Below are 12008 nucleotides of genomic sequence, written 5' to 3'. Positions count from 1 at the left end.
ACGACTCCAGGGGGTTAATAAAGGCCTTCTGTAGCGAAGCGATGTGTTTTTGTTAGAAAAATATCCATATTTACAATTTTATAAACTATAATAACCAGCTTCCGGCAAACATCAGTATGCAAGTCGACTTACGGCGGAAGAGTGACCTCTGACGCAACGTAGGATGTAGGAGTATCGTAAGCTTCGACGCCTCTCGCGGTTCAAACAAATAGGGCTGGGCAACAAACTCAAGCTCCTCTTCTCTTATATGCAAATCCGACATTTCAATTTAAAAATTCTCATTTTAGACTTCTATCAATGTCAATGTCATGCGTCGCGTCAGAGGTTACGCTTCCGCTGTAAGTTGACTTGCATACAGATGTTTGCCTGAAAGTTAGTTATTATAGTTTAAGATGTAAATATGCATATTTTTTCTTACAAAAACCCATCGCTTCACTTTTTACTAACCCCCTGGAGCCGTATGGATATCTTTTATGATGGATGGATGCATTTTTTTGGGCTTCAAAATCACGCCCCCCATTCACTACCATTATAAAGCTTGGAAAAGCCAGGATATTTTTTAATATAACTCTGATTGTGTTCATCTGAGAAAAGATAGTCATTTAGATCTAGGATGGCTTGAGGGTGAATAAATCATGGCATAATTCTCATTTTTGGTTGAACTATGCCTTAAAGTTAAAAATTAGGTGCTGTTTCTATTTGGTATTTTCAGTTAGGGTGTGTAGAGCTGGTAACTAATACAAATGCTGGCATGTGGACAGGTAACTCTCAGATATGTCTCAGTGTTGTGTTATGTTATATATAAACAAGAGTTGGAATGTCACGTAGATTCAGGGAGTGACTGTGGTGTTGTAAAGCATCAGTGGTGGAGAGTCTACATGTCACAAATCTGAGAAACCGTGATTTTGAAACATGGTCTGCAGTGTGATTGCTGTAGAACAGGCATGTCATTCTGTTTGATAGACCTGGGGGACGATGGAGTACAGACTGATGGTCATGTGCAGATTATCACCAGTTCTTCTGCAACCAGCCAGATACGTATTCATAAACCAGCAGCATAACTGCACCTCCTATATTCAGAAAGTAAATGTCAATTAATGGTCATGGATAATTGTCATATGTTGTATGGATAGTTCACTGAAAATGAAAGTTCATCATTTACTCGTCCTTTTTTGTTTTGGTGACAACTGACTTCCAATGAATGGACAAAATATCAAAAATATCTTCTTTATGTTCCATGGAAGGTTCCATGAGGGTAAATGATTTTCATTTTTGGGTGAACGATCCCTTTAATATAGGAAAACTATGCAATAATTTATGTTACCTGGTCCAAGTCTCATTATCTTGGGAATCAGTCCTTTATATAAGGCAAGATATCTGTAAAAAAAAAAGTTAGACAGTTACATTTATTATAAATGAATGATTTTCCAAGCCCGTGTGACACAAAAGGAGAAATTCTGAAAAATGTTAATGCTGCTCTTTTCCATACAGAATGCAGTGAGCAAATTGGAGTATCACAATAGTAATCTATGCTACTTGTGAAACTATAATGGATTAAAATTTACATTGATATTCAAATATCAACAACACCAAATGCAATTGGTTTTCATAAGGCAAGTTTGAAAATGCTTCAAATTTAGGCTATTAACATTGATCAACGCATAAACAGAGCTCATCAAATATGGTTAACAGACGCTTAACACGTGAGAACAAACCTCATTGGTTCTTGACATGGTTGCGTGACAAGCAAGCACGTTTGAGCTTCCATTTACCATATTTTAAGTGAAAATGAATTTCTTTTCCAATCCTTTTATTAACTTTTAGAAGTGTCAAGGTTTTTGACATTCAGTGGAGGGAAATTTCTCAGGTATCATTAAAAAAAATCTTTTGCACTTCTAAGATAAACAAAAGTTCTATGGTTTTGATTGTTCTTTCACACAGATCTATCACGTGGCTTCAGAGTCATATGGATGACGTTATTGGAACTTTTAGGCTTTTGGAATCCTGAAATTCACTTCTATGTATGGAAAAGAGCAGCATAAACATTCTTCAGAATATTTTCTTTTGGGTTCCACTGAAGAAATTCAGTCATTCAGGTTCAGAATGATATGAGAGTGCAATAAATGATGACAGAATTTATTTTATTTTTTTTGCTAATCTAACCACTTAAGGTACAGTAAGTCAACTCTCTCTCTCTCTCTCTCAGGGTCGGTCTGTCTGTGATGCTGGATCAGGTATAGGGCAGTAATAGCTGTTCTAGTTGTACCTGCCCTAATGTGTTCAAGCTGATTTCTGGCAGTGGGCCTGGCGGTCTCCCTGTCCCAGCCTCTGTCCTCTGCTTGTGCTGGTGTTAATAAGGCTTGAGCCACTTCCTTTCTGCCCCGCTGTCTGATTAGACTGACCCGCTGAGCGCCGCGCGCCTCGTTAGGACCTGCTTAACGACGTCTCCCATAGGGACCACTAATTAGCCAGGACTGTGTCGTGTTAGAGGGCTGGACAGGATGGGGTACCCTCTCAGCACCCCTAAAACTAAAACAGCTTCAGTGTCTCTCTCTTTAACACACACACACACACACACACACACACACACACACACACACACACACACACACACACACACACACTGCTTTGCCCAAGATCAGGCTTCAATTCCTTGCCTCTAATAACAAACGAGTTGCCGTTCCCTTTGTACAGAGTGAACGGGGCCAATCAAGGCCCTGAAGGGCCATAAAACTACTGATTCTCTCACAGCTTCCCATGAGGCCTGTCAATTCAGAAGGGGAGAGAGACAGAAAGACGCTATGGGCACTATTAGAGTCTCCACTAAGAAACAACAGGTACCATATAAATCAACTTGGTTTTTCAATGAATGTACACAAGTTACATTTGAATGTCAGCTGATCTCACTCTTATTGTATAAAATCTATCTTAAATGCCCAATTTAAGCAATATTTCCTATTCTTATTTGTCATCATATGCTAAAAATCAGCGTACACTTTTTTTCTTCAAATATTAATAGTACGCTCTAAAAAATGCTGGGTTAAAAACAACCCAAGTTGGGTTGAAAACAGACAAACCAAACTTTTGTGTTGTTTTAACCCAGCCATTGGGTTAAACGTTTGCCCTACATGCTGGGCAGTTTTATTTAACCCAATTATTGTTTAAAAAATACTATATGGCTGGCTTTAAATGAACCCAAAATATGTTGGAAATTAAAAATCAGACACATAATTACTAGAGGCAACAATAATAATCAAAAGGTGAACATTTATTAATAAGCAATGTAGTATTTATTGTTTAATTATTATTCATTAAACTTATTAAAAAATGTTAATTTATTAAACATATTAATAAATGTTCATTTCCAACATTTGAGTTCATTTTAAGCAAGCAATATAGTAATTTTTAAACAATAGTTGAGATAAATAAAACTACCCAGCACGTTGGGCAAACATTTAACCCAACCGCTGGGTTAAAACAACCCAATTGCTAGGTTTGTCCATTTTCAACCCAACTTGGGTTGTTTTTAACGACCATTTTTTAGAGTTTAAAGTAAAGCAAATTGTTTAAATAATAATAATAAAAAGTTATGCTAGACTTGGCATAACTGTAGTACCCTGGTATTTTTTACTTTATGTCTTATATCAAACCTTATATCATAATTGAGTCTTATATAACTGACCCATTTATTACTGCAAGTCTTGAGTTTTAAGATCCGATATGCGCATGGTATGAGGAGATAGAAGGAGATTTTTGGTATAATCATAATCCATATCGATCCATATAGAGATTATTTTGTGCTAAATATACTACAAATACATTTACATATTTATGTGCTAAATAAAAATAACCTGCAGTTGTACTTTTGGTATGCTAAACTGGTATACTGCTAAATTGGAACAACTAATTTTGTACTTAATGCACTTTAATTGTGCAGAAGTAGTGTTGAGGTCCAACTAAATATATACTTAAGTACATCTGATTGTGCTAAAGTGGAATTATTGCAAGTATACTTTTGCAAATATCTTGCATTTAAAGTGATATTCTTATTAATAGTGATAATAAAACACTTTTTAGGCATAATATTAAGAAATGTGCATTGTGCAATAAAGAAATACTCCAAATAATGTTTAATTATTATTTTATATCAGAAAGTCTTCAGTGATTTGTCAATAAATGTTAATGGATTTGAAGTATACTCAGTATGAAATTAATGTATTGTAAATAGAAAAATTACTAGGGGATTCATCTCAAGTATCCACTAAAAATGAAGCTTATGTAATTCAAATAGATCTAGACGAAAGAAGTGATAATAGTACTCATTTTTATATTGTGTCTAATTCCTGCATACAGCTACAGCTCAGCACAAAAGACAACATAATTATACTGAGATTTAGAGGGTGCATAAACATGCCGGTTGTCAAAACTTGCCCTCTTGTCCCCCGTGGGCAGAGGATAAACAGAAAATGCTGTGTAATTTTTCTTGTAGGTAAACCTTGTAGCAGTTCTGGTTGGTTTAATGCCTCTTGTCAGGTGTGATTCTGACACCTGTAGTTGTTGGGTAATGGTGTGGACTCAGGTCTTACCCTTCCTCACGGTACACAAGGCCCATGGTCTGAAAGCAGCTGCGGTACTTGATCTCCCCTGGAACAGGCTGAGGACCCTGTATACGGCTTTTAGCGACATCAAAAGGAATGTTCACACAGGATGAGACCGTTCCTGAAACCAAACCGATGGCAAATTTCCTCATGAATTCCAGTCGAGGGTCCTGGCATATGGACAGAGAGATGAATTCAAAGGTAAAGAGAGCGAGTGCTTTTGTTTATAGGTGAATTAATGATGATCAACACACATTTTCTGTATTTAATGGGCACGAACAATGCGTTACTTCAATGTTTGCTGAAGATGTTAGGACGTTATAGGAATATTCTAGCCTGGGTGCCAGCCCGAACCCCGCCCACAACATTTTTTGGACGGGAAGTTCGGTCTGGACTCGATCCATTGTGGAGTAATTATGCTCGGCTCCCAGAAGGCCGAGCCAATCAAATCGCCAGGGCGGGCTTTAATTGATGATGGACAGGCTATCTGCGGTTACGTAACCACCCACGTCATCAAAGAGCGCTTGGGTTGAATTGGTTTTCACCAACAATGACTGCAGCTGGAGAAGTAAGATGTTTAGATTCCGCTATCACGTCTGTAATAAAAGAAATCGACAGCGCATTAATTTTAAAAGACGAACAAAGAACCGCAATCAAGGCATTTGTCGATGGGAAAGATGTGTTTGCCGTCCTTCCAACGGGATTCGGCAAAAGTTTAAGTACAAGTTCAACATACGTCACTTACTGCGTTGCTCTGATTGGTTGTAGGTCTATCCAATTGAGTGCAGAGTTTTTTTTTTTTACTGGTTCGGTTAAGACACGCCCCATAATTCAAGTGCAATGGAGCAGTATGAGACTCACATTCTGCCTAGAATATGAGTATGACGAAGTCAGGCTAGGAATATTCTGTAAAGTTGACTTTAAAAGTGGTCTAAAAGTTAACTTTTAGATGTTAAGTTAATGGAATTACTCTACAAGTTAAAGCTGCACTTGAGGGACAATGTTGATTACCACAAAGAAATTGGACATCCCTCAAAAAAAGTTAGGTTATAAAATTGTTCTGTTAAAAATTGTGCATTATGTTAGCTGTAAAGTTCGTTTGGGACTTTTGGGATTATAAAATGGGGTATAATTCACACTAAAATCATTTTAACATGCATTTTGTTTACGTCTTGTGTCTATAATATTGAAACAGCGAGTATTTTTTAACATTTCTGGATTGGCCCCATTCACTTCCATAGTAAGTGCCTCACTGTACCTCAGATTTTTGCTTTTATTAAAGAAAAAGAGGGACAAGTCAAAATAAATATTCGTAATAATCAACATTATGCCACAAGAGTTGTCAATTGCCCTTAACTGGAATCTTTCTGCAATGACAAATAAAACAATAACTGTATGATGACAGTTTTATAGGTAGAGCCATAAAATTCAAAACGTTGAGATAACACGCAAATGCAAATTAACAAACACAGAGACAAACGTAAAGCAGATAAAAGAGCTAATAAAGACAGATATGAAAATGGAGATGGAAAAAAAAAAACAAGCGAGCGAGAGAGGAATAAAAAAAAGAGGCAAGAGTATATAATGGCAAAGCTGGAATAAAAGCTCAGATCGTTTTATGGTAGCGGGGCGCAGATTAGCGTTTCATGAGAAGAGCGAGGCTCAACAATTGGCTGAAGCGGGTCACGTGACCAAGGGCAAACTTTGGGAGAGGATTTATAAACAGAGTTCATGCAGGCAGACTGGGAGGCATATGGGGACAATTTGGGTAATTGGGCTGCGACTCGACACTGGCGTATTACTGTACCAAAAGAAGCTCGAACCAGCGCAGCTCTGACATCTAATTGGCCAGGATATTTTTTACAAATGACAGCAGCCCAGCAGCGGACACCCTGAGTAACATCGACAGCTAAACCTGAATGTCGCATTGTAGGGGAGGAGCGTGGCTGTGCAACAACAGCGCTCCGCCTTATGTATAGCTTCCACACGAAACACTCCCTTCAACGGCATTACATTTGCAGCACACTTTTCCGATGCTCACAGAAAGGAGCGATCGGTTTCACAGCGAATGCTCCTTAAAGTCTGTGTAGGTTGATGGATTGATACCCCTGGAGCAGGATCATTGATTTGGATCCTAATCCCAAAAGAATGACTGGCTTCTTTGAAAATAGACAGCAAAAGTAGATGCTCTACCTAAAAAGCCATAAGCTTCCCTGGGATTATTTGCAATAGACAGTCAAATCAGGGTTGGTGAGCTCTTCCCTTTAGCATGAATTGAGCGCTGGAGGTTTCTGGCTTCTCAGGCAATGACGATCTTAGCACCAGATGAAGGGGGAATACAAATCTTCAGTAGGACTTCAACTGTAACTCTCCCCCCAACAAATACCTCAGTCTGCTTCCAATTAGTTCATTTGAGTAAATCTAATGCTCCAGTTTATACATGTGGAGCAGGCGTATGGTAACGTTTCCATTAAACAAAATTAACTTTTGTTTGGGAGTTGAGCCCTGCCGGATGTGTAATCTGAACCTTTGAGGATGTGATGGAGAGCAAACAGGGAAGGTATTAGTGAGGTTTATCTTAGCAGCTCCTCTCCTCCTCCCTCTCACTCTGTTAATGTGCATGACTGATCCCTCTTTGAATTTGCCAAGCTACATATTCAGTCTTCGGCCTGTGGATATGTATTAAAAAGACTTGCATCTTCTATGAGATGAACATATATTTCACACTCGCTGTAGGGTTCGACCTATGATAGCGAATTATTCATGTGACGTGAATCGATGAAGAAAGATAAATATGGGCCTTTATGTATTATAACTAACTATATGAAATATGCATGTAATATAAAGAAAAACTATTAAGGAAACAAAAAGTATTCATTAAAAATTCAACTTTTCTGTTTGGACAGTCTTATTGTTATCTTTTCAATATAAATAATGTCAGCCTATATTGAAAATATATTTGAAAATAAACAGGATTCTTATAGGTGCCACCTAAAATGTATGTGGTGATAAACGAATACACAAAATTATATACATTATGTATAAATACTAGTGCTGTCAATCAATTAAAAAATGAACTAATTAAATCACACATTCACTTCGCCAAATGTTTTCAGTTATTTCAATAGGTCCTACAGCCTACAACCGCAAAAGAAACAAAACCCGCAATGACACCGACCAAGCAAATAAATTAAGTAAACAATAGGATGAAAATAACTAATTATTGTCATGGTTTTTGCCACAAAATACGTTTTATTGTGTCCTGAAAGTGCATGCTCTCACGCTCTCTCTCTCTTTCAAACATACACACATACTGTATCGTATAGACACACACTCGCACAGAAACGTTTGGTCAGCGCTGCTCTGATGAATTAATGAGAGTAAAATAATTTAGCAACTTAAGATACATGACTCACCAGCGAGGTAATAACTGTGCGGTTCTTGAGATAAACTTATAGCAACGGAGGCTTGGGATGAGATGCGTAAGAAATTAATCCCACACACAAGAGTGTTTTAAGGACAAAAACCTGACAAATGTCTTGAAAAACAACATCGGAACAGTGTCTTGAGGTATGGTAACCATAGTATAAGCGGAATAATTGACCACGGGCCGTTGAAAATAATGCGCATCATGGCCGCATTACCACCTCGGGCGTGCATTATTTTCTAAGAATTCAACGGCCCGTTGTCAATTATTCCTTACTTAAAGTTACAAACATTATTCAGTCAAGAGCAGTGAGTGATTTTCTCTTTGTTTTTTGTTCTTTGATTGTCATTAAAAGACAGCAGCAAGTTTATTAGGCAGAAGCAGCTTTCTGTGTGCATGACTGTGTGTTAACCAGACAGGAGATTCACAGACAGCGCACCGGTACAGATTTAAGTTATTTTTTAAGTTATTATTAAGTTATTTTTTTATTTGAATGGTTTTAATCATATTATGTAAGGCTAGGTTAAGGATGACGAAAAAAAAATGGATGCAGTGTTAATTGCGTTAAATATTTTTAACGCATTAAACTGAAAAAATTAATCACATGCGTTAATGCATTCATATTGACAGCCCTAACGAATACACAAATTTAATGATTTTTTCACTTAAAGGTGCCCTAGATTCAAAATTTGAATTTACCTTGGCATAGAGTTCAGTACATGGAAAAGACATACATTGAGTTTCAAACTCCATTGCTTTCTCTTTCTTATGTAAATCTCATTTGTTTAAAAGACTTCCGGAAAACATGCGGATCTCAACATAACACCGACTGTTACGTAACAGTCGGGATCATTAATATGCACGCCCCCAATATTTGCATATGCCAGCCCATGTTCCCAACATTATGAAAGGCATTACACAAGGGCAGCCAGTAACGTCTGGATCTGCACAGGTGAATCAACAGACTAGGTAAGCAAGAACAACAGCAAAAAATGGAGCAGATGGAGCGATAATAACTGACATGATCCATGATAGCATGATATTTTTAGTGATATTTGTAAATTGTTTTTCTAAATGTTTCGTTAGCATGTTGCTAATGTACTGTAAAATGAGGTTAAAGTTACCATCGTTTCTTACTGTATTCACGGAGACAAGAGCCGTCGTTATTTTCATTTTTAAACACTTGCAGTCTGTATAATTCATAAACACAACTTCATTCTTTATAAATCTCTCCAACAGTGTAGCATTAGCCGTTAGCCACGGAGCACAGCCTCAAACTCATAGAGAATCAAATATAAACATCAAAATAAATACTTTACTCACATAATTCGAAGCATGCATACAGCATGCATGACGAACATCTTGTAAAGATCCATTTGAGGGTTATATTAGCTGTGTGAACTTTGTAAATGTGCTGTAATATAGTCGAGAGCTTGTGTGGCAGGGAGCACGCGAATTAAAGGGGCGGCGCACTGAAAAAAATCAGTGCATAGTTAATGATGCCCCAAAATAGACAGTTAAAAAAAATAATTTAAAAAAATCTATGGGGTATTTTGAGCTGAAACTTCACAGACACATTCAGGGGACACCTTAGACTTATATTACATCTTGTGAAAAAGCATTCTTGGGCACCTTTAAGCATTGGTCACACTAGACTTTGAGCACTCAAAATCTCATTGGACACAATAATGCTCATGAGCATTTTTTTTTTTAAATGTTGTATGAATGTGTGTATGTTTCCAGTAAACATTTAATGAAAACTTAATGACTTAACTGTCACCAATTTTCTATATAAATGCCTCCTTCATTCATTCATTCATTCATACATACACCAATCAGGCATAACATTATGACCACCTTTACAAATCTTTGTTTCGATTCAGTGGTTTGGAGCGTGTATCAAACTGCCAAAGTCACGTGATTTCAGTAAACGAGGCTTCGTTACGTCATAAGTGTTTCGAATCGTTTCGAAATTTCAATGGTTCACCACTGGGTGGCGTGACTTTGGCAGTTTGATACACGCTCTGAACCACTGATTCGAAACAAAAGATTTGTAAAGCTTCGAAGCTTCATGAAGCAGTGTTTTGAAATCGCCCATCACTAGATATTGTTGAATAAAGTCATTACTTTTTTGTTTTTGGTGCACAAAAAGTATTCTCGTCGCTTCATAACATTAGGGTTGAACCACTGTAGTCACATGAACTGTTTTAAATATGTCTTTAGCAGCTTTCTGGGCATCTGAAAGAGTTAATTATCTTGCTGGCAATGCAGGCCTCACTGAACCATCGGATTTTATCAAAAATATCTTAATTTGTGTTCCGGAGATGAACGAAGGTCTTACGGGTGTGGAACGACATGAGGGTGAGTAATAAATGACAGAATTTTTATTTTTGGGTGAACTAACCCTTTAAACATATTTCACAAACTAACGTTTTTAGGTTGCGCAGAAGAAAGAAAGTTAGACAAGTTTGGAATGACATGAAAGTGAGTAAATAATGACATAATTATCATTTTTGAGGTGGACTATGGAGTGTCTAAATAGGTTTTTGGGGACACTATCTGCCTTTGTTTACCTGACTGGCAGGTATGGCATCTTTAACGTTGAAGTAGAAACCAAAGTAGATCATGTTGAAAACGCCATGCCGTCCTAGGGTGGAGGTCAGGCCCTTATTAAGCCCACGGAGGCCAAAGCCGTCTGTGTTTATAATAGTTCTGGCCTGAACAAACGTAGAGGGTTGCTGCATGGAGAAACAGAGAGAGCAAAATGAAGGACTAAGACATTTTGTGAGAAGACAAATGCAAAAACAATACCAAGACAACAACAGCTGTAGCCTCTTACCACATTGAATGAATCCCTGTTGGCCTGTAGGCTCACTTTCACTACTTCAAATGGATTTACAACCAGTGCTTCGGTTAACCCTGACCCCAGGCCGGCCACAGAGAGAGCCTAGCATATTGAAGCAGGCAGAATTACATTACAAGAAAACATGACGCCACATGACGAATGAGAAAGACACAAAGACTATAAAGAAAGTCGCATTGTGTTTAATTCAGAACAGACTGTATTTTTTTGATGAGCAGTCAACACTAAAGGTATGTCACACAAATCTCATAACTCAAAGGACAATGCTACTGTGACACTTAGCCTTTCAGAAACGTGTTTGTCCAGACGCAGAACTTGACTTTAACCTACAAATGAATGAATGAAACTGCCAACGTCAATCATTCAGAGGTTAGAAAGGAAACGCAGACAGGAATTAGAGATGAATGAACCAGCTCAGACAAAATGACTGAGACAAAGATGAATTCATATGATGCAATAACAGCTCAGCTTGACTGTATGGAGCAAAAGGTTCCATCCATCCATCCATCCATCCAATCAATTTTAGTGCATGAAAATCACATTTTAGTCGACAATGTGCAAAACAACTTATGTCAAACTGTCTCATCATGTAAAACATTGCTGATTAATGTTACACACACACACACACACACACACACACACACACACACACACACACACACACACACACACACACACACACACACACATACACAGTATATATATCATATTATATTTATAATATTATATATAATTGCTATTTGTTAACATTGACTGAATAGAATCTGAATCAATTTAATCAACTGAATCAATTTGAATAAAAGTTTTAAAATAAAATATATAATTATAATATAATTATATATATATATATATATATATATATATATATATATATATATATATATATATATGATATTTCAGTGATATTTCAGTTTTTCTTTTTTAATAAATCTGCAAAAAAGTCAACAATTCTGTGTTTTTCTGTCAATATGGGGTGCTGTGTGTACATTAATCAGGAAAAAAAATGAACTTAAATGATTTCAGCAAATGGCTGCAATACAACAAAGAGTGAAAAATTTAAGGGGGTCTGAATACTTTCCGTACCCACTGTATGTATGTATATATATATATATATATATAT

The 12008-nt window shown here is 37.1% G+C and overlaps 1 protein-coding gene across 3 annotated transcripts in view; it reads right to left on the bottom strand.

The window, feature by feature from the left end:
* Positions 1-590: 590 nt before the first annotated feature.
* Positions 591-12008, bottom strand: part of slc25a21 (solute carrier family 25 member 21) — a 139125-nt gene continuing 127707 nt past the window's right edge. For all 3 annotated transcript variants that reach the window (XM_048192310.1, XM_048192312.1, XM_048192311.1), the window contains exons 7-11: positions 10865-10972; positions 10599-10763; positions 4587-4768; positions 1325-1377; positions 591-1070 (exon numbers count right to left, since the gene is read on the bottom strand). In XM_048192310.1, the coding sequence (XP_048048267.1) occupies positions 1009-1070; positions 1325-1377; positions 4587-4768; positions 10599-10763; positions 10865-10972 (570 nt within the window). In that variant the 3' untranslated portion in view covers positions 591-1008. The remainder of the gene's footprint in view (positions 1071-1324; positions 1378-4586; positions 4769-10598; positions 10764-10864; positions 10973-12008) is intronic.

The sequence above is a fragment of the Megalobrama amblycephala genome, linkage group LG5, assembly GCF_018812025.1.
Source record: "Megalobrama amblycephala isolate DHTTF-2021 linkage group LG5, ASM1881202v1, whole genome shotgun sequence".
Lineage (NCBI taxonomy): Eukaryota > Metazoa > Chordata > Actinopteri > Cypriniformes > Xenocyprididae > Megalobrama > Megalobrama amblycephala.
This window is presented reverse-complemented; position numbering and strand designations above follow the sequence as displayed.